This window comes from Babylonia areolata, chromosome 5, assembly GCF_041734735.1.
Source record: "Babylonia areolata isolate BAREFJ2019XMU chromosome 5, ASM4173473v1, whole genome shotgun sequence".
NCBI classification, from domain to species: domain Eukaryota; kingdom Metazoa; phylum Mollusca; class Gastropoda; order Neogastropoda; family Buccinidae; genus Babylonia; species Babylonia areolata.
In genome coordinates, this window is record NC_134880.1 from 40,295,806 (window position 1) to 40,323,371 (window position 27,566).

General features: G+C 45.4%; 1 protein-coding gene across 1 annotated transcript; it reads left to right on the forward strand.

Annotated features, from left to right (window-relative positions):
- The first annotated feature begins 499 nt into the window (after positions 1 to 499).
- Positions 500 to 26,827, forward strand: LOC143282469 (uncharacterized). Its single transcript, XM_076588122.1, has 9 exons — positions 500 to 759; positions 13,316 to 13,643; positions 15,002 to 15,243; positions 15,852 to 15,960; positions 17,235 to 17,444; positions 19,332 to 19,563; positions 20,103 to 20,262; positions 21,172 to 21,306; positions 24,050 to 26,827. Exons 2-9 carry the CDS (start codon positions 13,377 to 13,379, stop codon positions 24,402 to 24,404), a joined length of 1,710 nt encoding a protein of 569 aa, XP_076444237.1. The 5' UTR covers positions 500 to 759; positions 13,316 to 13,376; the 3' UTR covers positions 24,405 to 26,827.
- Positions 26,828 to 27,566: the final 739 nt, after the last annotated feature.

Genomic DNA, 27,566 nt, shown 5'->3' on the forward strand with positions numbered 1-27,566 from the left:
AGAAAACTACGATTTCTTGTGCAACGATGATTTTCTAGTCCATGAAGTTTGACAATATTTCTCTGCGATGAACTTCGCAGGAAAGTGTGCTGAATTAAACACTGCGCAGTTAACACAGTAAATATAATGGCCCAGCGCTCGTTACAGATTTAGTCATGAAGAATGATCTTCCTTCAACTGGGCAGAGGCAATGAAACGCCACGAAGCCCTTTAAATATTCGTCACATCTTCCACGTGAGGGCGAGTGCGTTTGTCACGTGCGGAAATTCCTGTTCACACTGGACACTGAAGTAAAGTGATGGTTCACTTATAAAGTCTCTCCTCTACTTCTGGTGCTTCTTTTCCCCCCAAAGCAGGTTTCGAACAGCTCCTTCAACACTTTGACTTGCACTGGATGACGTGAGAAGAACTGATCCGAAAAGGTTTTTTTTTCCCCCCCCTTCTTCTGTAAACCCCAAGACTGTGAAATCACACAAACAGTTCTATTTCGATTGTTTTTATTTATTTATTCGTTGATTGGTTGATTTATTTGTCGCAATGGCTGAACAGTTAATAACTCGACTGGCCATGACTTAAACATGTTAAGTTATTTTCACTTTGAACTAAGATATTTCAACAGTACGTGGGTGATTTGCCAGGAAACAACAACAGAGTAGGTTGTGTTGTTAAAAAAAAAAAATAAAAAAAAATAACGCTGCAAAAATCTGCCATTTACCCGCTCCATGAACGACGCTGCTGAGTATCTTCGCCGTATCTGAGGTGGGTGATATATTGCTGTTGATTTCGCGTCTGTCTGTTTACCAAGCTAAGGGTTTTAATCGGAATGGTTGAGGGAAGGGGGGAGGTCACAATCTATGTGTTGAGAATAATCAGTATGTGGACAGACTGCATTGCGTTGTGTTGTATTGTGTTACTCTGTTGTCACCACAGCTTTCACGCAGAGACTGCTCTCCTCAGGGAGAGCGCGTCGCCACGGTGAGAGCCCCATCATTGTGTGTGTGTGTGTGTGTGTGTGTGTGTGTGTGTGTTTCTGGCTGCATGTGTAGTTGTTTTACTATCATAGTGGATTTATCCACACAATTTTGTCAGGGACAACGGTTTTGCTATTGTTGGTTTGTTTTACGTGCGTTAAGTGCATGCTGCAAACGGGACCTAGGTTTATGATGATGATGGAAGTGGTGGTGATGGTGATGATGGGTGTGATGATGATGGTGATGATGGTGACGACGATGATCATAATAATAATGATAACAATAATGGGTATTCATTATCATGGCGCTCTACGTTAGCACAGGAGCTCAGAGCGCTAGCAATCAACATAAATATAGATGACAAAAGGGTATAAAAACTAACAGTACAGGGTACCAATCAAATGTGGAAAGAAACCGACAAATGGCCGAACAATCCACAACAAGCCATTGGTTAGGGGACTGAACCCACGATTCCCAAGTGCGTCAGTCCACAGAGGCTGTTTGAACTATCGTTTATTCGTATCATTAGCGCCGTAAGGACAAAGTCTGGTCTATGAAAGACTATCGATTTTATAATCACCACACGCCGGGAACCGAAGCAAGCTGATGGCTGCTCAGATTTATTTCTGCACTTAAGTGCGGTTTATGCCAAATACGCGACTGGAAATCCTACATCGGCGTTTCTTTTGTGAATATCACACACACACACACACACACACACACACACACACACACACACACACACACACACACACACACACTAAACAGAAACATAACAATAGTAACCATAACAAAAGAAAAAGAAGAGAATGACAGAGAGAACAAAAGAGCAACAGAGAAGAGACAGAATAGGCGAGGCGAGACAGAATTTGAGATAGTCATTCATGATAGCCACACGCACACGTTCTCTCTCTCTCTCTCTCTCTCTCTCTCTCTCTCTCTCTCTCTCTCTCTCTCTCTCTCTCCCTCTCTTTCTCGCACACAAGAACACACTCTCTATCTCTATCTGTCTGTCTGTCTCAAAGACTGAAACTGACTTGGTTACCCCAAACAAGAATATGTTAACAATCGTATGAGATGCTTCTTCGTCAACATTAATAAGTTTGTGTGACGAAGGGGAAGAGGGGGGTGGGGGATAGGGACGGGGAGACAGACAGACAGAAAGTGAGGAAAATGACAATGACAATGACAATGACGCCGACAATGACATTTTCATGGCGTTCTACAACTCTCACGCTACGGGGGACAATTCAACAAATACAAGCGACGAAAGGAAATCAAAAATAATAAACCAGCATAGGGATACTAAAAAGGCAAACCGAAATACACTCACAAACACGTAAAGGGTCATACATTCTTGTTTTCATTTGATAATTGCAGTCGTCTACTCATGTATCCGTATCAGTAGCTACTCATGTACATCAGCCAACTGACAATACGGAATGCGAACCTGTGATATTACTACTGTGTAAATGACCCCCCTCCCCCCTCCCACTTCTCAATTATTAATACTGATTATCTTTTACTTTATTTTTTATAATGTTTCTACCCCCGAAAACGGAGTATGGCTGCCTACATGGCGGGGTAAAAACGGTCATACACGTAAAAGCCCACTCGTGTACATACGAGTGAACGTGGGAGGTATAGACCACGAACGAAGAAGAAGAGAAGACGACGTTTTTGTCACGATGTCGTTCTCAAGAGGTTTATCTTTTCTTTGTGGCATTGTATGTCTAGGGGTTTAGGGGGTGCACGGGAGGGGTAGTACCTCTAGAGGGAGGGGAGGGGGCTTGTCACGCTCTTCCGGGAGTGGTTCGTCCTCTGTTGGTCCCCACCGGCACCCAGCTCTCACCTATGGGTCCTAGAAGCTGCTAGCATGCGGCAGCGCCCAACCCCCGGGCAACGGCTTTGACAGGCTGGCTAAACTAGGCGAGGGTAGCCGATGGGTCTCAAACCCTCGGTGAGTTAGGGCTTGTCTACCCAAGCATGTGAAGACTGGATCCGGCGGACTCTGCGGAAGAAACCTTCATGGTTCAACGGAGAGGAAGGCGGTTATAACAGAGCACTGTGGAGTGCTGAGGGCAGGATGAGGCACATAGGACACCCTGGTCATCCACTGCATCCGTTTCCATTTCCAGTCGTCTTGACCTCGTCTTGCCACTGGATACAGATGGTCTCGGACAAGAGAGTGAGGTCGACGGTGCGCAACTCCTCCTCACTATAAACAAAGTCATCGCGCAAGTCATCAGTCATCCTTCATCCCATACCATCATTTCCCCCAAGCCCTGTGGCGACAGGCGAGCGACGAAGCGACAGGTGTATGTCTCGGCAATATAAAAAAAAATATTCTAGCAAGTAGTATTATAATGTCTTCATTTTCAGATGCAAGGACGGCTTGCTACCGACGTGATTAACTACCGATGGACGTGAAACTTGATTTATAATTTTTTCGTACAGAATGATTGAACACGATACTCCTTTCAATGAAAAACAAAAATTATTTCACTTTCATGATTTGTGGGACACATTTGACTTAAAATATCATTCTCTGTACTTGCAATAAACTATATTTCATTTGTATTTCGTCCAAGAGTTCTTGGTCGAAAGCGGGCATTTGTTTGTGATTACGTAAATGTACCTATTTTTCGGATTGGAAAATGTTATTAAACAAAATGTACTATTTATAGTTTGCATGTTATTCTACATCCGAATGCCAAATTTGTTTAAGTGAGTTAATGAAGCGGTTGCTGGTTTCTGGAACAATGTGATACCGTTCCCGACTCCTTGGCTGATCCATACGATACCAAATCCATTTCAACCTTTTTCATAATTCACCCAAAGTTCTTCCTTCTTAGTGCCGTTGTAATAGCATTTCGTAAACTTGCTTACAAAATCTTGTTGGGACAGAGAGAACACTGAACACTGAAATGTTTTAATGAATATGCCATTGGCCCATGTCAATAGGGGTGGTTACAAGTCCATGCAGAGGTACAACACAAACACTTTACTTTTGGCAACGTACTTTCAAAGCCTTGAGAGAGAGAGAACACTGAACACTGATCACTGAACACTGAAATGTTTTAATGAACAGGCCATTGGCTCATGTCAACAGGGGTGGTTACAGGTCCATGCGGAGGTACAACACAAACATTTTACTATTGGCAACGTACTTTCAAAGCCTTGAGAGAGAGAGAGAGAGAGAAGTGCGTGTCTGTTCGTGTGTGCCTTTGTCCGCGTCAGCAGCAGCTTATACAGCTTCAACGCAGCACGCTCCATTAAATTATCTATTTTGTATCTATCTCTCTCTATATATATATATACGCGCGCGCGTGTCTGCGTGTGTGTATGTGTGTGTGTGTGTGTGTGTGTGTGTGTGTGTGTACATTCATATTCATTCAATCATTTATTCATTCATTTATTCATTCAGCTATCCATTCGCTTTTGTTTCCTTATACCACCATTCATTCACAAGGGCATTTTCCGAGACCTAACAACCCCAGTTTGAAAAGTGTTTGCGTGACCGCTCCTGCACCAAACGTCTCGAAACCCTGGGGCACCCACAGAAAATTCCCTTGTGGATTGTCAATCACTGACATCCCCACACCCATCTCTCCAGGGTGTTAGAGAGAGAGAGAGAGAGAGAGAGAGAGACAGAGAGACAGAGAGACAGACAGACAGAGAGAGAGAGAGAGGAAGAAAGAGAGAGAGAGGAAGATAGAGAGAGAGAGAGAGGAAGATAGAGAGAGAGAGGAAGAGAAAGAAAGAGAGAGAGAGGAAGAGAAAGAAAGAGAGAGAGAGGGAGAGAGAGAGAAAGAAAGACAGAGAAAGACAGAGAAAGAGGGAGAGAGAGAGAGCAAGAGAGAGAGAGGGGGTGGAGGCAGAGAAAGAGAGAGCGGGAGAGAGAGAGAGAAACAGGAAGAGAGAGAGGGAGAGAGAGACAGAGAAACAGAGAGAGAAAGAAAGAAAGAAAGAGAGAGAAAGAGAGAATGACGAACGAAATTTTAAGAGGGTAAAGGAATAAGCACAAAATGCTTCTTTTTTTTCATCTGCCCTTAGGGGAAAATTGAATTTTGAAAATATATAAGAAAAATGCACAAAAAGCAAATTATTCACGATAGCAAAAAACAAAACAAAAAAACAACAAAAAACCCCCCTACGAAATCATGTAAGAGACAGAACAAACAAACAAACAACAAAAAGAAAACAACAACAAAAAAACCTACGAAATAATGTAAGAGACAGAGACAGACAGACAGAGACAGAGACAGACAGACAGACAGATCGAGAGAGAAGAGAGACAGACAGAGATTGGTAGACAAAGTTTATCTTGCGTTTCGCCCCCCAGATCTCTTATTTTGAGTAATTACGTCGGTTCCCACACCTTCCCTGTTCGTTGTGTAGACATCCAGCTACAGGGTGTTTTTTTCCCTGTGATGAGGCTGAAGCCATCAATTTGCTGGTCCCGCTCTTCAGTTCTGGGCTTGTGCTTAAAGCACGACGGGTTGCACGGTGTCGAGTGTTGGCCTAGTGGTAACGCGTCCGCCTAGAAAATGAGAATCTGAGCGCACGGGTTCGAATCCCACCTACACTTGCCAGTATTTGCTTCTTCTCCACTAGACCTTGAATGGTAGTCTCCGCCCCAGTCCTTCGGATGAGACGATAAACCCGAGGTCCCGTGTGCAGCATGCGCTAAACGCACGTAAAAGAATCTACGGCAACAAAAGAAGTTCAAGGCAAAATCAACAAGTGGCTCGAAACATTTTCCAGTGACCGGCGACGGTCAGTATTAGTTATTGGGGCAGCTTCAGAATAAGTGACCATACGTTCAAGAGTTCCACAGGGATCCATCGTAGGCCCAGCCCTTTTTCTGGCATGTATGACTGACCTCCCGGGTCAGTTCACCTCGCTGTCACACCTGTTCGCCGACGACACCGCTGTCTGCCGCCTGTCGGCCTCACCACAAGACCAGCACCAGCTGCAGTTGGAACTTTATTGTCGGGAGCAGAGCTGGGACATGGCCTTCCATCCTGGGAAATGTACAACCTTACCTGTCACCCACAAAAATATTATAGCTGATCCCAAATATCAACATCACGACCACACATTGGCAACAGTCACCTCTGCAAAGTACCTCAGAGTTACCATTACCAGACCTCAACTGGAATGAGCGCATCAACACTACGAAACCTCAAGATCAGCGCAGCCCACTTGAAGACCACCTACAAATCCTTGGTCCGACCCATACTGGAAAACGCTTGCACAGTATGGGCCCCCTACACCCAAAGTAATATCAACAAGATCGAAGCTGTCCAACACAGAGCTGTTCGCTTTGTGGTAGCCGACAGCACACCACTTCAAATGTCAAGGCCATGGTCTACAGACCAGGGTGTCCCGCCTTCCAACACCACAGAACAATGGCGAGGTTGGCCATGTCGAAAAGGTCCTGAACAACCAGGCAACAATCGACAGGTCCAAGATTGTCCCCGCCCCTGTTTTGCAGAAATGAAGTCATCTCCAACAACTGTGCCACATTCAGTGCAGAACCACGTATGGGAAATTCTTATTCCTTCCATACATCGTCAAGAATTGGAAGGAGTTGTCAGAAACAGCTGTGGCAGCTGGTACCCTCGGCACATTCATGTCAAGGTGTCAAACCGTTAGACTCAACCGTAGCTGGTTAGATTAGGTAGGAATGGTTTCCCTCCCACCCCAGTCTGTTCCCTAGAGCACTACTATTTCCTGCTTGTTTTGGGGCCTGGCTCACCCCTGGGATGGTTAGGATCGGTTAGCCCCTGAGTGGACGAAAAACGAAAAGCAACAGTCTGCCGCAAAAAACCCACAGTTGTATTCCCTTGATTATACCCTTCTTGTATCTAAGTCTTTTACTTTCCATCAAGGCATTATTACCTCCACGCATTTCCCAACATGGCAGGGTAATCAATATATTGATTGTGGCCGCTAAGAGGATGATGATGATACAGTCTATTGGTCACAATCAGTTGACCGGATTACTGGCCCACAGTTTTATGCAATTTTTTTCTTTGTTTTTTTTTTCGCCTCTGGCCCGGCATATATATGTATGCAGGCTAAATAAAAATGCATCAGTCTAAATAACAGTTGTTGAAGTCGGTGTCCGAAAAGAACAGGGTTCAATGTTTAATTTTTTTTTAAATGGGACTTTTTTCCCCTCTGGAGCCGACTGGATTGGGAATTCTTAATCAATAACTGCAAAGTGGGAATCCCCAAATCGCTTCAGGGTTCTGCGTCACTCACCTGTCACTGGTTCGTGCATGTCAGTCTAAACGCTGCGATTTGGATTTTTAAGGGGAAATGGGGCTGGGGGGGCATAAGCAAACTTTTTAAATGGTTTTATGTCATTTTAATTCCACAAAAAGTCCTGTGCTGCGTTGTGCGTATGTCAAAATTAATGGTTAGAGCGATGGATTATCGCCTGAGTTTCCCCGTACGTGGTGAGTTAAGGGTGGATATTTTTCCGATTTCCCAGGTCAACACATGTGCAGACCTGCCAGTGCCTAAATCACCTTCGTGTGTATACGCACGCAGAATAACCAATATGGACATTAAAGATCATGTAATCAATGTCAACGTTCAGTGGGTTATGGAAACAACATATCCGGTATGCATCCCCCCGAAAACGGAATATGGCTGCCTACATGGCGGGGGTAAATAAACAAATGATTTTACACGTGAAATGTTACATGTCAGTGTGACTGTGTGTGTGCGTGGCTGAAACCTGACTGAGTGACACAGGAAACGAATGACGAGCGCCCAATGGCAGCTGTCAATCTCCTCTACCCAGGTGGGCAGCCTGTTGTATTTGTAAAGCGCTTCGAGGTTAGTCTCTGACCTGATGCTATGCTATGTATGTATCCATATCACCATCGACACTATTTGTTAATCATATCGTCTCCTGGCCTCATTATTTGTATCATTTCCATATCACCATCATCACCATCATCGTCGTCATCGCCCCAAAATTACGGACCTGAGGTGTTGTTGGTCCACCGCTCAACGGATGCCCGTTAAGTTCCCCAGTACACAGTCCACACTCACACCACAGACATGGAAAGAAGGGCGGAGAGAGAGGGGGGGGGGAGTGAGCAGAAAGAAAGCCGTTCTTCTCTTACCATTTCCGACGAAGCCCAAAAACTGTTGAAACAAAGCGTTGAATATATTGTCATTTCTAGCTCCCCCCCCCCTTTTTTTTGTATTTCTTCAGCCCGTTCTTGCGGCCCGTCCCAGGAAAACGTTTCATTAACAGTTCGCCCCGATAAAAAACAACAACAACAACAAAGAGACAAAAAACCTTCGCCTTCAACGTAAACTAGAAGAAATTTTGAAGTGATACACATGCTGTTTGTGTTTACATCCAGCGATAACAAATAAGGTGCACACATGGGTTGTGGATTTGTCGCGTATCCCTGCTCTCTTGAACAATTTCACCAAACCAAACCGGACAGTGCCTTTGGCAGACACAGAGCTGACACCCCTAAACCAGTTGGCCAACAGAATAGAAAAGCTGACATGGCACGAAGAAAATAAACTGCTCAGCTGAGTGTAAACTATGGAATATCGTGAATCTTGGTTGGTTTTCTTGTGAACAGCGACATAACGTGAATCTAGCGTCCTGTCCAATCGTTTTTTGAGCAGTTCTGAACTGTCATGGCATCATCTGATTATGATGGCAGACAAAACTTTCATGTTACGTATAGGAATAGAAATATGCTTTGAGGTACCGAAATACATTGAAAATGACATCAAATACTTACAGTTTCAATTGTATATGTTTCTGGGATTGTAAGGCTTCTTCATGCAGGAGCTCAGCGAATCATGGGGACAAGAATAAATCACAGAGATGGGAGAAAGATTACATCTTAACAATGCAACTATGTGCTATGGTAATCTTTTTCAATAAGTTGCGTGCATCCATGTGTGCAGTACGTCGTCATTAGACAGGAACACACACGTGCACATGCACACTCACACAACACACACACACACACACACACACACACACACACACACACACACACACACACACACACACACACACACAGCACAGCACAGCACAGCACAGCGTAAGAGAATGATTATTAAAAAAAAAAGAAAAGAAAAGAGAGTGAGAGTGAGAGAGAAGAGTGATTACCACCCGAAGCACTAAAATCACCGGAACGCGTTTTTTTTACTTTCTTTCGTTTCGTTGCTTTTCTTCCTTCTCTTTCCTCCTCCAAGATTAGCATGTCTCACTTTCACAACACTAACTACGTATAATTATGCAAATATATTTCCTTCCAGACCCGCAATCCCCGTTTATCTTTCCTTTAGAAAGTTGGTTAAGCCTTCAATCATTTGGCATGCCGGCACAATCAAAGCAGACCCAGTTTGTGTGGGTTTTTACCTCCACAATGGCCGCCAATGTCTGGAATCTGTCCCTGTTTTACATACAACCTCCGGAAACTCCAGGTTTTATCGCCATGTTGATCTCACGACCATTGTGCATCGTTTTATATTCCGATTGGTCATTATTATAGTTGTCGTCGTCTGACGATTTGAGTCTGACAGGGTATGCTGTGCAGAGAAAGATGCAGTCAAACTGACAGAGAGAGAGAGAGAGAGAGAGAGAGAGAGAGGGTGGTAGAGGAATCAAGGGGAGAGAAAGTCAGAGAGACACAGACAGTGAGAGATTTTTATGCACGCAAGAATACGCAGACAGACAGACATACTAACTGACAAACAGACACACAAACACACACACACGTGCGTGCGCGCTCACACACATACACCGTTTTACATACACTGAGAGAGAGAGAGAGAGAGAGAGAGAAAGAGAGAGAGGGGGAGGGAGTGAGAGAAACAAACAGCCCCCCCCCCCCCCCGGCCCCCTCCCCCACACAGAACGTTCGATGAAGTAAATACAGGTATTCCGTTAACACCGTCAGCCTTTCCACACGCCCCATCCAACCCTCTCTCCCCCCACCCCGCACGCCCTCCCTCCCCCCGTCCCCCTGAACCCCCCCCTGCCCCCCTCTTTACACACCCTCCAGACGGATCGAAACCCCCGAGCCAGAGAGAGAAACGGTGGAATTAAACTGCCCCTGAAATTACGCCCCTTGGTCCACCTCCTCCGGCCCCCCACACCCCCGCCCCCAAAACTTCCCTCTCGCCTACTCCCTCCCCCCCCCCCCCCCCCCACAGTTTCTACAGCAGCTCTAGCTCTAACCTCCTCTACCTCCTCCTCTCCCTCCCCCCCGCCTCCCTCCACCACCACCCCTCCCAGACCCTCCCACCCACCCCCACCAACCCCCCAACGATTACCGGTTTATTTCCCCTCCCTCTCTGGAACAATAATTGCAGGGAGGGCGGTTCCAGCCCTCTGTTTAAGAGGCAGCGTTTTCCCCCTATCGTCTGCGGTCTGAGCAGACTGGCTTAATTCCACAGAGGCTGCATGAATGGCCTGCGGGAATATAGCGTGGCGTATGGGTGTCCGCTGTAGATGATAACAGAGGTGATATGGATGAGGAAATGATGAGAGAGAGAGAGAGAGAGAGAGAGAGAGAGTGGGGGGAGGGGGAGTGAGTGAGTGAGTGTGTGTGTGTGTGTGTGTGTGTGTGTGTGTGTGTGTGTGTGTGTGTGTGTGAGGAGAGAGAGAGAGAGGGGGGGAGATAGTTTGATAAGAAAAATCGTTTGGCCGTGAGTTTTTTCTTTTCTAGTTTTTGTTTGTTTTAGTTTATATTTTGTATGCGTACTCGCGTGTGCATGTGTGTGTGTGTGTGTGTGTGTGTGTGTGTGTGTGTGTGTGTGTGTGTGTGTGTGTGTGCGTGCGTGCGTGCGTGTGTGTGTGTGTGTGTCTGTGGGCATATGAATGAATTGAATCCATCTTCCCAAACCCACCAGTTCTGTACCATCTCTGTCTCCAACTGTTTTTGTGTTTGCCTGTCTGTGTCTCTCTGTCTGCCTGCACCCTCTCTCTCTCTGTTCGCTCTGTTTGCATTGTCTCTCCGTCTGTGCTCTATCTGTCTCTATGTCTCTGGTTCTATATCTATGTCTTTGACTGTCTTTCTTTCTGTCTGTCTCTTCTCTGTCTCTCCCTGTCTCTCTCTGCGCTCTACCTGTCTCTGTGTCTCTGGTTCTATATCTATGTCTTTGACTGTCTTTCTTTCTGTCTGTCTCTTCTCTGTCTTTCTCTTGCTCTCTCTGTCTCTCTCTCTGCGCTCTACCTGTCTCTATGTCTCTGGTTCTATATCTATGTCTTTGACTGTCTTTCTTTCTGTCTGTCTCTTCTCTGTCTTTCTCTTGCTCTCTCTGTCTCTCTCTCTGCGCTCTATCTGTCTCTATGTCTCTGGTTCTATATCTATGTCTTTGACTGTCTTTCTTTCTGTCTGTCTCTTCTCTGTCTTTCTCTTGCTCTCTCTGTCTCTCTCTGCGCTCTACCTGTCTCTATGTCTCTGGTTCTATACCTATGTCTTTTACTGTCTTTCTTTCTGTCTGTCTCTTCTCTGTCTTTCTCTTGCTCTCTCTGTCTCTCTCTGCGCTCTACCTGTCTCTAGGTCTCTGGTTCTATATCTATGTCTTTGACTGTCTTTCTTTCTGTCTGTCTGATCTCTCTCTGTCTCTCTCTGCGCTGTACCTGTCTCTATGTCTCTGGTTCCATATCTATGTCTTTGACTGTCTTTCTGTCTGTGTCTCTTCTCTGTCTCTCCCTGTCTCTCTCTGTCTCTCTCTTGCTTTCTCTGTCTCTCTCTGCGCTCTACCTGTCTCTATGTCTCTGGTTCTATATCTATGTCTTTGACTGTCTTTCTTTCTGTCTGTCTGATCTCTCTCTGTCTCTCTCTCTCTCTGTCTCTCTCTGCGCTCTACCTGTCTCTATATCTCTGGTTCTATATCTATGTCTTTGACTGTCTTTCTTTCTGTCTGTCTGTCTCTCTTTCTCTCTCTCTCTCTCTTCTCTGTCTGTCTCTTGCTCTCTCTGCGCTATACCCGTCTCTATGTCTGTGGCTCTGGTGTGTGTGTGTGTGTGTGTGTGTCTCTATCTCGCTATCTCCGCACCTCTCTCTCTGATATCTCTGAAGCCACGTTGGCCTTTGTTTGTTTCATTTCCCAGCCAGTGGACAGTCCCGGAAAAGACAGCCACGTGCGGAGTCCACTTCTGTTGCATCGATCTGCTGCTGTGTAGACATTCGGAATGTGTGTGCGTGTGTGCTCTTCTGTCTCTGTCTCTCCGTCTCTCTCCCTGTCTCTCTCTCTCTCTCCGTCTGTGTCTGTCTCCTTTGACGACAATTTTCCTTACCCCCACCCACCCTCCTGACCATTCTCTTTCCCTGTCTTTCTCTTTTCCCTGTGTGTGTCTGACTTACTATCTCTTCGCCTGTCCGTGTCTATGCAGTATCTCCACTTACTGGAATCATCCCTATCCCTCTAGCCTACCATCCTCTCGCTCTGTGTGTCTCTCTGTTTGTCTATCCCTCTCTCTCTCTCTCTCTCTCTCTCTCGCTTCCTGCTGTCTACCTGTCTGCTTATCTCTCTCCCCGTCAAATATCTGTCTCCGCTGACTAGAATCATCCTTATACAACCCTATCCCCCCCGCCCACCCCCACCCTCTCTGTCTGTCTGTCTGTAGGTCAGTCTCTCCCTCCGTCAGTCTAATATCATCATCTTAGATTAACAGACTATAAATAAATAAACGATCTCCCTCCGTCTGTGTCAGTCGCTTTTGACTGTAACTTTCCTTATCACACCTACCTCATTCCTTCTCCTTCCCCCCCCCCCCACCCCCACCCCAACCCCGTTCTCTTTCCCCACTGCCTGTCTGCCAGCCTTCTCTTCGCCTGTGTCTGTCTCCCTTGACAGAAGTTTTGATTATCCCACCTGCCCTCTCCCCCCCCCGCTCTCTCTCTCTCTCTCTCTCTCTCTCATCCCCTTGTCTGTCTGTATGCCAGTACCTTTCTCTCTCTGTTTAGTCTGCGTCTCTGTGTCAGTCTCCATTGTCCATAATTTTCTCCCCCCCCCCCCCCACCCCACAAAACCTCCCCACTCTCTCTCTCTCTCTCTCTCTCTCTATCGGTCTCTATCTCAACACCCTGTCTGTCTGTCGGCCAGTCTCCTCTCCGTCTGTGTCTGTCTCCTTTTACTATGATCCTTATTTTACCTATCCCCGCCCCTTCCCAACCCCTCCCCCCCCCCTCTCTCTCTCTCTTTCTTCCCCCTGTCAGTCTCTCTCTCCGTTTAGTCTGTGTCTATGTCTATGTCTGTTGACTGATTCTCCTCATCTCACGTAACACCATGCCCTCCCTCCCTCTCTATCTCTCTCATTCTCTCTTCCACAGCCTAGAAACCAAACGAGTCTACATCAGCACTGGGAGACCGACATTCCCGACTGAACACCCCATGTGGCGACCGGCTTCCATCCTCCTCTCCACCACCACCAACACCACCACAACAATAATGATGATGTTGACAGTAATGACGACCATGACGACGACCATGACGATGATGGTGATGACGATGACGGTATCGGTGAGGGGTGGGGCGGGGGAGGGGGCAGGAGCGTGCAGCTCCACCTTCCAGGTGTGGCAGCCTGATCAGGACGTCCTCCGACAGATGGAGCACGTGCAACTCGCCGTGCACAACTTGACCTACTTCTGTCAGGCTCAGGTGAGGGCGTGGCTTGTGGCTTGTGTGTACGTTTGTGTTGTGTGTGTGTATGTGTGTGTGTGTGTGTGTGTGTGTGTGTTGTTTTGTGTTGTGTTGCGTTGTGTGTTGTGTCGTGTTTGAGTGTGTATGTGTGTGTGTGTTGGAGGGGGGGGGGGAGAGGGGGTTGGGGGGGGGGGGGTTGTGTAGTATGAGTGTGTGTTTGTGCGTGCGCGTGTGCATCTACGTGTGTATGCGTTTGTGTGTGTATGCGTAAAAGAGACACACAGACAGACACACAGACACACAGAATGAGAGGGGTTTGGAATAACTGACCTAACCAAAAATTATTTTTACTTTAGTGAAAAGAGAAATCAAATATACATTAAACCTACTTCACGCAGATATCTGATTATGAGGAAAAGAACACATACGTGACAGAAAAAGGAGAGAGCGAAAAGGAAGTAGACAGAGGGACCAAAACAACATTTGAGAGAGAGAAAGATATATATATATATATATTTCCTTTTGATAGTGGCGGATATGGAGCGCTGAGCAGGTAATGGCTTTTATAATAAGACTTCAGTTTAAAAACCAGTCACGTTCAATGAATAGTAGACTGATTAATGATTACTTTTACAATTGGGCTATCCGTTGTTTGCGCTGCAGGAGCAGGATCGTATCTCAGTGTCCATATCAAATCGTTAAAATCGCTCTTGTAGGCCTAACTGAAGACGTAACGGGTTTTGTCTGTACTTCACTACTCTGTACTCAGCCTGTGTAATCTTACATTTCAAATCGGACCTGGGGTGTCCTGTTTTAGCAACCTAAATTGTTGCACCTATTTTACCCGGCAATTTTTGTGCATGTCTGAAACGATATTACCATTGTAGATGTAGAAACCCATTTTCAGTGGATTTCGACTCTTATTTTGTACGTTATTTGACTCGGTTTTGATGCCGATTCAGTCACTAAATTAACTCACTCAGTACGGCCAGTCCTCTCTTCTCCTCTACACAGACCCCTCGGATGTCCAGTGGGTGTCTCAATGACCCAACCTTTAGCTTCCGTCGTCAGAACTGGGGTATTCTTTGTCAACATTCACCTCTTCAGTATAAGAGCCTTCCGCTTGCAATATTTTGATGATGGTAATTGGGATGAAACGCTGTTAACGTCGTCTCTTTCGCCGTTCGTATGGAGAGAGTTAACGTGCTACCATCTCGCTCCTTCCGTTTTTCGTCCCAAACCATGGAAATGTAACCAATAAGTGCAAGAATTCAGGATGCCAAAATACATTACACGGGTTTTCTCTGTACTGGACTACTCTGTACTCATCCTATGTAGTCTTACATTTAAAATCGAAGCTGTCTGTGCTGTCCCAGGCGGCAAAAGCTGAAGTGAAGGTGGCAGACCGCATGACGCAGATCCAAAACATGACATGGCGGCTGGAGCGTGACGTCATGAGCATGCAAGTGACCCGGATGGACGTGGAACTGCAGACGACAAAGATGTCTGCCGAAATGAGCAACCTGAAGAGAGAGTTGGACGATTATGATCGTCGGGTAGATGACCTTGAACTCGATCTATATATGTTGAGAAACAAGGTTAAAGATTCGGGCACAAGGTAAATGGAGCGAATGTGTCTTGCTTTCTGCTCTTGTTTTGTCATTGTTCGCTGGTTTGTTGCTGTCGTTGGTTTGATTTCTGCTGGCATTTCAGTCTGCGTTTACTGTTCATCTTTTCGTTTGATTATGCGTGTGTTTGTTGCACACACACACACACACACACACACACACACACACACACACACACACACACACACTAGAGAGAGAGAGAGAGGCGGACTGTTAGACAGACGGGACAGGCAGACAGACTGAACTTAATCAGCACAACAAGGCATTAAAGCTTCGCAGTGTACAGTTTGCATTTAGGAACTTGTCTAACCCCCCTAAAAATACAGCATTGCCCCATAAATGACGGGTTCAAACGATCATACACATAGATACGAGTATACAGTTAACACATCCAACGAACACAGAATATGGAGGAAAAGATGTCCGCTGTCAGTGAAAAAATGTCTGCTGTCAATCAATATACGTGTGGAAAATAGCCCAGTGACTTGTTTGACTGGTTGCATATTCCAAAGGGTGAAGCAAAGTTATAGAATATTATGTTAAACTAGCCGTCAATCAAAAGCTGCGTGAACATTATAATTGATGTGATTGGTTGTAGGTTCGAGAGGGCGGAGCTTAGCACTGATATGGCCTCCATGCTGAAGAACAGTGTTGGGGACCTGAAAGCAGAGTGGCTCTTGATGAAGAGAGAGATCGAAGCACTCAAGGTACTGGCTACTGTGAATATTGTTATGAGTTTTCAAAATTCATGTTCATTATTTGTTTAAGGACCCACACTTATACACATTCAAACATGATTTTCGAATTTTCAGCTTGAGCTTTCTGGCATTTTCGAAGCCAGATGGGTGCCATTGTAGAAACGTGAAAAATAAAACATTTTTAGGCCACGTTCATTTTGTCATCCACATGTCCTGTCTGACTGAAGTATCCATTCTCTTGTTGCCGTCTGACTGAAATATTCATTGTCTTGTTGCTGTCTGACTGAAGTATCCATCGTCTTACTGCTGTCTGAAGGCAGTAGCCATCGTCTTATTGCTGTCTTACTGAAGTAACCATTGTCTTGTTGATGTCTGAATGAAGTATCCATCGTCTTGGTGCTGTCTGACTGAAGTATCCATCGTCTTGTTGCTGTCTGACTGAAGTATCCATCGTCTTGTTGCTGTCTGACTGAAGTATCCATCGTCTTGTTGCTGTCTGACTGAAGTATCCATCGTCTTGTTGCTGTCTGACTGAAGTACCCATCGTCTTATTGCCGTCTGAAGGCAGTAGCCATCGCCTTGGTGCTGTCTGAAGGCAGTAACCATTGTCTTGTTGCTGTCTGACTGAAGTAACCATTGTCTTGTTGCTGTCTGACTGAAGTAACCATCGTCTTGTTGCTGTCTGACTGAAGTATCCATCGTCCTGTTGCTGTCTGATCGAAGTAACTATCGTCCTGTTGATGTCTGACTGAAGAATACATTGTCTCGTTGCTGTCTCACCGAAGTCAAATCAAATTACGGTGCTTAGAGCCTCGCCTACCACTAAGGGCATATCAAGGCTATCGCTACGTTAGCATCTACTTCCAGTTAAGGGTTAAAAAAAGTAAAGTATATATATTATTTTAAAGACTGAATAACCATCGTCATGTTGCTGTCTGACTGAAGTAACCATCGTCTTGTTGCTGTCTGATCGAAGAACCATCGTCATGTTGCCGTCTGACCAATGACAGACGTCGTATAACTAACCATTGTCTTGTTGTTGTCTGGTCGAAGAAGTACCCATTGTCTTGTTGCCGTTTGACTGAATAACCATCGTCTTGTCCATCGTCGTTGCCGTCTGACCGAAAATCCATTGTCTTGTCGCTGTCTGGCCGAAGTAACCATCGTCTTGTTGCCGTCTGACTGAACAACCATAGTCTTGTTGCTGTTTCACCGATGAATCCATTGTCTTGTCGGTGTATGGCCAAAGAACTAACCATCGTCGTGTCGCCGTGCCCACACAGCGGGAGTCCCGACGCCTACAGAAGCAGCGGGGCAGGGAGAACAACAGCAGCCTACAGGTGAGCCAGGAGGTGAGGGGCGTGTCCTCCTCCCTCCTCTCCCTCCAGTCCCGCACCGCCCTCACCGAGGACCTCCTACGGCGCCTCGAGTCCCGGGTCTCCAAGGTCATGGCCGACTGCATGCGTCTGGAGGGCTCCCTCAACCAGGTCAAGGTCAGTGTCGTCTTCCTGTTTTGTTCGTCTTGTTCCTTTTTTTTTATTTTATTGTATTTCTTTCTTTCTTTCATCATCATCATTAACTTCTTCACCATCACCATCATCATCATTATTATTTCCTTCTTCTTCTCCATCTCCCTTATCTCTTTTTCATCATCATCATCATCTTCTTCTTCTTCTCCTCCTCCTCCTTCTCCTCTTTCTTCTTCTCCCTTAACGCTTTGAGGAGTTACTTGAGCGTTGCACAAAAGAACACTTGCACCAGATTCCATCATCATCATCAACGTCTTCTTTTCTTCTTCCTTAACTTGTGAAGAGTTACTGGGGCGCTGTACAGAAGAACCGTTCACCAGATTCCCCCTGGTTTGTCGCCCAGCAGGTGCCAGTTGCATTGCTTGGTTATAACTTTTTGACAGTTACACGTGACTAAATGCCTACGTTGACCGAACTACGCCATTGGTCAGTTCCATACTACACACTGTTAGTAGCGGGTTACGACCATACAAGGCTTTTCCGTCCGAGCAATGCAGCTGGCTGCAGGTCTCTGTAAATGGTCTTCCTGTCTATTCTGCAATGTTGTCAATCCATCGTTTTGTGTTATTTTCTCTGTCTTCTTTCCCGTCTCCCTCCCTCAACAGTTCCTTAACTCACTCAGTACGGCCAGTCTTCTCTTCTCATCTACACAGACCCCTCGGATGTCCAGTGGGTGTCTGAATGACCCAACCTTTAGCTTCCGTCGTCAGAATTGTGGTATTCTTTGTCAACATTCACCTCTTCAGTATAAGAGCCTTCCGCTTACGATATTTTGATGGTGGTAATTGGGGTGAAACGCTGTTAACGTCGTCTCTTTCGCCGTTCGTATGGAAAGAGTTAAAAAACTGTTTTAGCAAGGCCGTTCGGTCATGACACGTCGTGACCATACCAACGCACAAGGTCAGCTTATAATGATGATGATGATGATAATAATAATAATAATGAGAATGATGATAACAACAAATAAATAATTACAATGTATATTTATATAGTGTGTAGACTTCGGTTGGAATCGCATCGTTCTTCGGGATAATGCACAAAGCTTTCACATGCTACTACTACTAACACTACTAATGTATTTTTATATAGCACTTTTCCTTGGGGCACTAAATGCATTTAACAATACGGTTAATAATAATAATGAGTTTAATAATAATGATAATAATAGCATCCTAAATTATTGCACCGATTGGTTACATTTTCATGGTTTGTGGGACGAAAAAAAGAAAATGCAAGATGGTGGCACGTCGGTTGAGTGACCGAATCCGCATCAAAACTGGGCAAAATAACGTACATAATAAGGGTAGAAAACCCCACTGAAAACGGGTTACAACATCTACTGATGGTAATAACATTTCATACATGCAACAAAAATTCCCAGCAAAATGAGTAACTGAATTTAGGATGCTAAACTTGGACTTTACCCAATGATGATGATGATGATAATAATAATGGATAAATAAACTGATAAGTATCAGTATCAGTAGCTCAAGGAGGCGTCACTGCGTTCGGTCAAATCCATATACGCTACACCACATCTGCCAAGCAGATGCCTGACCAGCAGCGTAACCCAACGCGATTGAGAAAAAAAGTAAATAAATAAATAAATAAGTAAAATAAAATACAGTAAAAATAAATAATAATGAAAATAAAATAAAATAAAATAAGTACAGTAACATTTTTTTAAATAAAATAAATAAATAAATAAATAAAATCTGATGAAATCTGATTAAAAAAAAATCTGATAAATAATAGTAATCATTATCATCATCATCATCATCATCATGACATAGCGCTTACCCTGTTGTTTTAACTTGACAATTCTTTTCTTCTTTCCCTTTGGCGTGTCAGGCGGAGAGGGAGGAGCACCGTAGCCAGCTGTCCACTCTTCACTCGGACAGTGTCAGTCTGCAGGAGCGGGTGGGAGAGCTGCAGGTGGACGTCAACAGGCTCAGGGAACGACAGGACGCCATGCACGCGCGCATGCTGACCGGAAACGGCGGAATGCTGGGAGGACGTACGGGAGAGAACTCTCCCGGCTTCGTCATCCAGAGTGCGGCGGGCGAGAACTTTATCGCCAGAGGTGTGTGTGTGTGTGTGTGTGTGTGTGTGTGTGTGTGTTATTTGGTTTGGTTGGTTGGCTTGGCTGGTTGTTGATTTTGTAACGACCTGGAATTTGTGGGAAACGGGAAAGAGTGGAAGAGAATGCTATGATTTGACGCAAGAATTGTTTCCACTGTTTCCGCTAGACTGTAGGCTGGTATATGCTTTAAGTACTTCAACAAAAAACACAAAAAGTAGAACTGTTATGTAAGACGCACACGTAAATCAAAATTGGTCATAGACCCGTATATGCATATGAAATCATGTGTGCGCACCTGCAAGAATGTGTTTGTGTGTGCACGCGCGCGTGTGTGTGTATGTGTGTGTGCGCGCTTTTGTGCACGTGCGCGCGCGTGTATGCAAGTGTGTGTGCGCGCCCGCGCGTGTGATTATGTATGTGCGTGTGTGCGCGCGCGTGTATGTTTTCGTGCACGCGCCAACGCGTGTATATACGTATATGTGTGTATGTGAACGTGCGCGTGTACTCGTGCGTGTGTGTGTGTGTGTGTGTGTGCGCAGACTGTCACGAGCTGTACCAGACGGGGTACCGCACGAGCGGGGTATACCACATCCGGCCCGTAGGCGCCCTGTACCTGATCCCCATCTATTGCCTCATGATCAACTCCACTGGCTACACCGTGGTGCAGAGACGGGTGGACGGCCTGCTTAACTTCAACAGGTGTGTATGTGGGAGGGTGCGGTTGGCGGGTGGGTGTCTGTACACTGAATCATCACATCAAAGAATCTCCACTCCCACCCTCCCCCCAACCCCCGCGCCCCACCTCCATAAAAAAGTCAGACGCTAACAAAATGTAAACACCTGTTCACCGCAGTTTTTTGTATTTTTGTGCTCCTAATGTCTGGAATTCGCTGCCTATCGGTCTTGGGCACCAACCAACCAACACTCCCTCTGTTCAAACCCCAGCTGAAAACCCATCTGTTCTGTGAGGCGTTTTTGCGAATAAAAAAAAAAAGTCCACTGTTAAATTGAGTTGTTTTCTGCTAATGGGTGCGTGTGTGTCTGGTTGGGTGTGGTCAGTCATTTTCGGACATAGCCGCTTGTGAATGGGCGACTGCCAGCGCTGTGAGTCTAAGTTTACTTCGAGAAATGCGCCAGACAAATGCAATCGATTAGTATAGTAGTAGTAGTAGCAGCAGCAGCAGCAGTAGCAGTAGTTGTAGTAACAGCAGCAGTTTCAGTTTCTCAAGGAGGCGTCGCTGCGTTCGGACAATTCCATATCCGCTACACCACATCTGCTGGGCAGATGCCTGACCAGCAGCATAACCCAACACGCTCAGTCAGGCCTTGAGTGCGTGCATATATGTTTGTGTACCTGTCAGAGCGGATTTCTTGTACAGAATTTTGCCAGAGGACAACGCTCTCGTTGCCATGGGTTCTTTGTCAGTGCGCCAAGTGCGTGCTGCACACGGGACCTCGGTTTATCGTCTCACCCGAATGACTAGACGCTCAGTTTGGTTTTCCAGTCAAACTTGGGAGAAAGGCCGAGAGCGGGACTCGAACCCAGACCCTCACGGACTCTGTATTGCAGTAGTAGTAGTAGTATTTCCTGTGTGTGTGTGCCTACAGACGATGGCTGGAGTACCAGTACGGCTTTGGCAACCCTTACGGAGAGCTGTGGATCGGCAACGACCTGCTTCACCTTCTGACCCATCAGAAACAGTATCTGTTGAGGGTGGACCTGGCAGACTGGGAGGGGAAAAGGTGAGACGTACCTGTAATCAATCAGTATAGACTGGGAGGGGAAAAGGTGAGACATACCTGTAATCAGTCAGTATAGACTGGGAAGGGAAAAGGTGACACACATAGTGTAATCAATCAATACCTGTTGAGGGTGGACTTTGCAGACTGGGAGGGGTAAAGGTGAGACATACCTGTAATCAATCAGTATAGACTGGGAAGGGAAAAGGTGAGACACATAGTGTAATCAATCAGTACCTGTTGAGGGTGGACCCGGCAGACTGGGAAGGAAAAAGGTGAGACATACCTGTAATCAATCAGTATAGACTGGGAGGGGTAAAGGTGAGACATACCTGTAATCAATCAGTACCTGTTGAGGGTGGACCTGGCAGAATGGGAGGGGAAAAGGTGAGACATACCTGTAATCAGTCAGTATAGACTGGGAGGGGTAAAGGTGAGACATACCTGTAATCAATCAGTATAGACTGGGAGGGGAAACGGTGAGACACACACTGTAATCAATCAATCAATCATACAATCAAGGTAAGACGCATACTGTAAACAATAAAGCAAGCAGTTATTCAATCATTTTATCAATCAGTAAATCAAGGTAGGCCATACACTGTAATCCAACAAGCAAGCAAACACATACTGTAAACAATGAAGCAAGCAATTAATCAATCAGTTTATCAATTAACCAATATTAGCAAGCAACTGATCAATCGACCAATCAGTCAGTCAATCAATAAATCAGTTAATTTACTTCAGGATCCAAGTAAGCACATTCAGTCAGTCAGGAAAGAATCTGATTAATAAACTATTTTATATTTCAAACCCACAAGGCGTAAGCTACATGAAATGAGACAGAACCACACCCAGCACCAAAGCTGGACACAGACACAAACAAAACAAAACAAATTGTTAACGAGAGGGGTAGATAAGCAAGGAACGTATTGGTTTTGTTTGTTGTTGGGTTGTTTTTTTTCAGCCCAGTGCATGACATGTCGACATAAATAAGCAAATAGTACTGAACAAAAAACAACAACAACAACAACAGCACTGATGTTCTGACCAGCTGAAAAAAGCAGTGGATCATGTATTGTGTATTGTGTTGTATCACATTTTGTCACAACAAATTTCTCTGTACAGAGTTCGGGTTCCTCTCCCCAAGGATAGCACGACGCCACAGTGCAGTACCACCCCTGGTTTTGTGTGTGTGTGTGTGTGTGTGTGTGTGTGTGTGTGTGTGTGTGTGTGTGTGTGTGTGTTTTGCAAGTGTATTTGTTTACCAATTAAAGTAAAATTTCCTAAAGGATTTTGTCAGGGACAACCCTTTTGTTGCCGTGGGTTGTTTTACGTGCGCTAAGTGCATGCTACACACACACGGGAACTCGTTTTATCGGCTCATCTGAACTACACGTGTCCAGACCACCATTCAACATCCAGTGTAGAGGGAGGAGAAAATACTGGCAAATGTGAAATTCGAGCCAGTGCGCTCAGGTTCTCTCGCTTCCTCGGTGAACGCGTCACTACTAGGCAATCACCAGACAACATCCGGCCATCCTCTGGTGAACAAAATGTTCAAGTGAACAGTTCTCAGTTTGTTTCTCAAGAAAGCGTCAATGTTCCGGACAGATTCAGGGACAGATGCCTGACCAGCAGCATAACCCAACGCGTTAAGTCAGGCCTTGAGTGCATACACACACACACACACACACACACACACACACACACATATATATATATATATATATATGTGTGTGTGTGTGTGTGTGTGTGTGTGTGTGTGTGTGTACCTACCAGAGTGGAGTTCTTCCACAGAAGTTTGCCAGAGGACAACTCTTGTTGCCATGGGTTCTTTTTCAGTGCACCAAATGCGTCCTGCACACTGAACCTCGGTTTATCGTCTCATCCGAACAACCAGACGCTCAGTCTGATTTTCACAAACTTGCGTGTAAGGACGAGACCGGGAATCGAACCCAGACCTTCAGGGACACTGTATTGGCAGACAAACGTCTTACCCATACTGCCACCTTCCTCCTTCTCTCCAGCGCACAAAGTTTCAACAGAAAGTAACAAAGAGTGATGTACATAAACCGACAGAGCTGTCGTCTTGACCACCAGAACATGCAGTGAATCAATGTATCTGCCCATGCATCCTTTGATGAACAACATGTTTAAATGACTGACTGATATGGATACTTAAATAGCACCTATCCTCGGTGGGAGACCAAGCTCAAAGCACTTTACAAACACGGGGTCATTTTCACAACAGGCCGCTAACATGGCTAGAACCGACTGACGGCTGCCACTGGGCGCTCATCATTCGTTTCGTGTGTCATTCAGTCAGGTTTAAGTCACGAACGTATACATACTCAGACATGTAACATTTTACGTGTATGACAGTTTTATTTATTTACCCCGCCATGTAGGCAGCCATATGCCGTTTTCGGGGGTGTGCATGCTGGATATGTTCTTGTTTCCATAACCCACCGTACGCTGACATGGATAACAGGATCTTTAACGTGCGTATTTGATCTTCTGCGTACATACACACACGAAGGGGGTTCAGTCACAATCAGGTCTGCACATATGCTGACCTGGGAGATCGGAAAAATCTCCACCCTTTACCCACCAGGCGCCGTTACCGAGATTCGAAGCCTGGATCCTCAGATTGAAAGTCCAACGCTTTAACCACTCGGCTGTTGCGCCCAACCACTAGGCTATTGCACCCGTCACATGAACACATTCCGACTCTGTGCTGCAGGTACTGGGCAGAGTACACACAGTTCCAGGTGTCCGACTCCAGCCAGCACTACCGCCTCAAGGTCAGTGGATACACGGGCGACGCCGGCGACTCGCTCAGCTACCACGACAACATGGCTTTCTCCACCGAGGACGTGGACAATGACTTGCACACGCGGCACTGCGCGGCGGAGAACCAAGGGGGTTGGTGGTTCCATTCCTGCTTCTCCAGCAACCTGAACGGTGTGTACCACCGGGCCTGGTACTCCCAAGCCTCGTCCAGCTATGCTGACGGCGTGGTGTGGTACTCCGCCAAGGAGTCCGAGTTCTACTCCATGAAGACTGTGGCCATGATGCTGAAGCCCAAAACTCCTTGAGGACCGGTGATGGTTCCCGACGCCTCTGATCGTCATTGTTAGGAACATTTTATGGATATGACGTTATCGACGCCTCTGATCGTCAGTGTTAGGAACACTTTATGGATATGACGTTATTGACGCCTCTGATCGTCATTGTTAGGAACACTTTATGGATATGACGTTATCGACGCCTCTGATCGTCAGTGTTAGCAACACTTTATGGATATGACGTTATTGACGCCTCTGATCGTCATTGTTAGGAACACTTTATGGATATGACGTTATTGACGCCTCTGATCGTCATTGTTAGGAACACTTTATGGACATGACGTTATTGACGGCTCTGATCATCATTGTTAGGAACACTTTATGGATATGACGTTATTGACGCCTCTGATCGTCAGTGTTAGGAACGCTTTGTGGACTGGTGGTTAGGATTTGTGCTGATTCCTGACGTTCTTAACGCCTCTGATCATCACTGTAAGGAACACTTTGTGGACTGGTGGTCAAGATCGGTGTTGATTCTTGACGTTCATGATGCCTCTGATCGTCATTGCTAGGAACGTGACTCCTCCTGGATTCAGGGTTCTGTTCCGTGAGGAACGTCACTGTAAGGCTGAAGCCCACAATTCGGTTACGACATGTGGTGATTATTGACGTTCTTGATGCCTCGGATCGTTATTACTGGGAAGACTTTATTGGTGTCATTTTGGTTGGACGCTTCGTGGGAACCTTTGTGCTGTGAATGTCTTCACCCATACGTCTGCACTCATCCCAAGACTTCCTGAAAAGTGTTGTGTGAAGTTCTAAGTGAAAATGTCTTGATGAGGACAGCCACAATGGTCAAGGTACTATTTGCATTTGTATTTCTTTTTATCACAGATTTCTCTGTGTGAAATTCGGGCTGCTCTCCTCAGGGAGAGCGTGTCGCTACACTACAGCGCCACCCATTTTTTTGTATTTTTTCCTGCGTGCAGTTTTATTTGTTTTTCCTATCGAGGTTGATTTTTCTACAGAATTTTGCCAGGAACAACCCTTTTGTTGCCGTGGGTTTTTTACGTGCGCAAAGTGCATGCTGCACACGGGACCTCGGTTTATCGCCTCATCCGAATGACTAGCGTCCAGACCACCACTTAAGGTCTAGTGGAGGGGGAGAAAATATCGGCGGTCAGATTCTCTCGCTTCCTAGGCGGACGCGTTACCTCTAGGCCATCACTCTCCTTGGAAAGTATGGAAGAATACGGTTCGTGACGTTGTTGGCACTTCTGGTGATGATTGCTGTGGAACTGTTTCGTCACGTTGGAAGTATTGTTTACCATTCATGTATTTTTTTTGCTACTGATTGTTTGAAGACAGTGGGCTTGATGCTGGTTTCCACACACCTCCTGACAAGTGGTTGTGGTTGATTCCCGTGTGTTCGTGATACCTATTGTGTTGATTGTCAAAACACCTTGAATGAGACTTTGTCACCGCTTATTTCATATTAGTAGCTGTAGTGATGCTGAAGTCTGGACTTTCCTGTCATTGCTGGTGAGTACGTATCGTTATTATTGGCTCTCTGGAGCTGCTTGTGTGGTCAATGTACGGGAAGCTTTGAAGTGTTGTTTAATGGTTAGCCAGTTCGTCAGTCAGTCTGTTCATTAGTTAGTGTGATTGCTAACTTCAAGAAAAAGTACGATTTTGAAACTTAATCCCTTCAAAATACTGGTGTGGTTTGTTTTGTCATTGTAAAGGTAGATTTTTGCAATCATTAAAGTGTTGTTGTTGTTTATTCTTTTCACGGATGTGGTGTAGCGTATATGGATCAGTCCGCATACTTTGATACTTCCTTGAAACTGAAGACTGAACTGGTCAGTCTGTGTGACAGTTGTTAGCTTTTAGGAGAGTGTGACGTTGAAGCCTCATTCCATTGAAACTGCTTGTGTCAATCGTTTGTTCCATTGTACAAGAAGCTTTTTCGCAGTGTTGTTTAGCTGGTTAGTCAATCAGTTTGTTAGTTGGTCGGTTAGTTAGCTGATTATTTTCCTGTTCACTTCAAGAATACAGTCACTATGATGTTGAAGCTTCTGTTTTCTACCAATTTATTATGTCGCTGTGGATTGTTAGGAGACTGCACAAGAAGTTTTGTACAGGGTTAGTCAGTCAGTCAGTCAGTCAGCCAATTAGTCGGTTATTTGGTCAGTTAAATAGTGTTAACTTCATTTATGCGACCAATATTATGTTCAAGCTTCAGTCTCTTCCAAATGACTGTGATTTGTTCGATCACTGTAACAGGAAGCTTTTCGTAATTACTGGAATGTTGTGTATTGATTGGTTAATTTGTTGGTTAGTTGCTTGTTGTTGTTTTGTTGTTTGTAAGCTTCTTTGTTGTGCTGAATCTGTTGATGTTCCAGTCTTCACCGAAATGCAAAAGTTTGCACGGTTATATTTCGGGCACTGGAATGTGCTGAAATGCAATAAACAGAAAGAATCAAAGACTCAGCGTGGTAGATTTTTTTTTAGTACATTGAATACAGTAAAGCAGAAAGTTTTGACGGGTGATGGATTTTTCCCTTGTAAAGATGGCTGTTTTCTTTAAAAATATTTCGATGATTTATGAAATAATAAAGTTACATTCCAAGGTGACAAATATACAACACCTTCATGTACACCCATAAATGCATACATACATGTAAATGGAAGACCGAACCGACAGTCAGTCAGCACGTATGCACACAAGCGCGCGCGCGCGCGCATACACACACACACACACACACACACACACACACACACACACAGATTGGCAAAGTCTTACTGGAACAGTGCCAGCAGATTTGGGGAAATTTCTTCAAATGTCTGACACGTAATCCGGAAATTACCACACTCACGCCGCTTCCCTCTCTCTCAACACACACACACACACACACACACACACACACACACACACACACACACACACACTCAAATACAAGTTGTCACTTGCGCGCACATGCACACACAAACGTGTGTCAAAAACGTATGTTTTCAGATGAACGTCCACTTTCTTGTGCAATATAACGTCAGGGGGAAACAGAGTTTGGAGCCTTGAAATGTTAGATGAAAATAGTAAACTAACAAATGACAATCGGAAATAAATATCAACATGATCTAAACATTATTGATAAATGTAAAGACATTAATAACAATTTTCTGTCTTTATAA

Excerpts from the sequence above, each read along its gene's own strand:
- LOC143282469 (XM_076588122.1), top strand. The coding sequence starts at position 13,377 with ATGTGGCGACCGGCTTCCATCCTCCTCTCCACCACCACCAACACCACC. Across the intron at positions 13,644-15,001 it reads CCTACTTCTGTCAGGCTCAG|GCGGCAAAAGCTGAAGTGAA; the intron begins GTGAGGGCGTGG and ends GTGCTGTCCCAG. Across the intron at positions 17,445-19,331 it reads GCTCCCTCAACCAGGTCAAG|GCGGAGAGGGAGGAGCACCG; the intron begins GTCAGTGTCGTC and ends TTGGCGTGTCAG.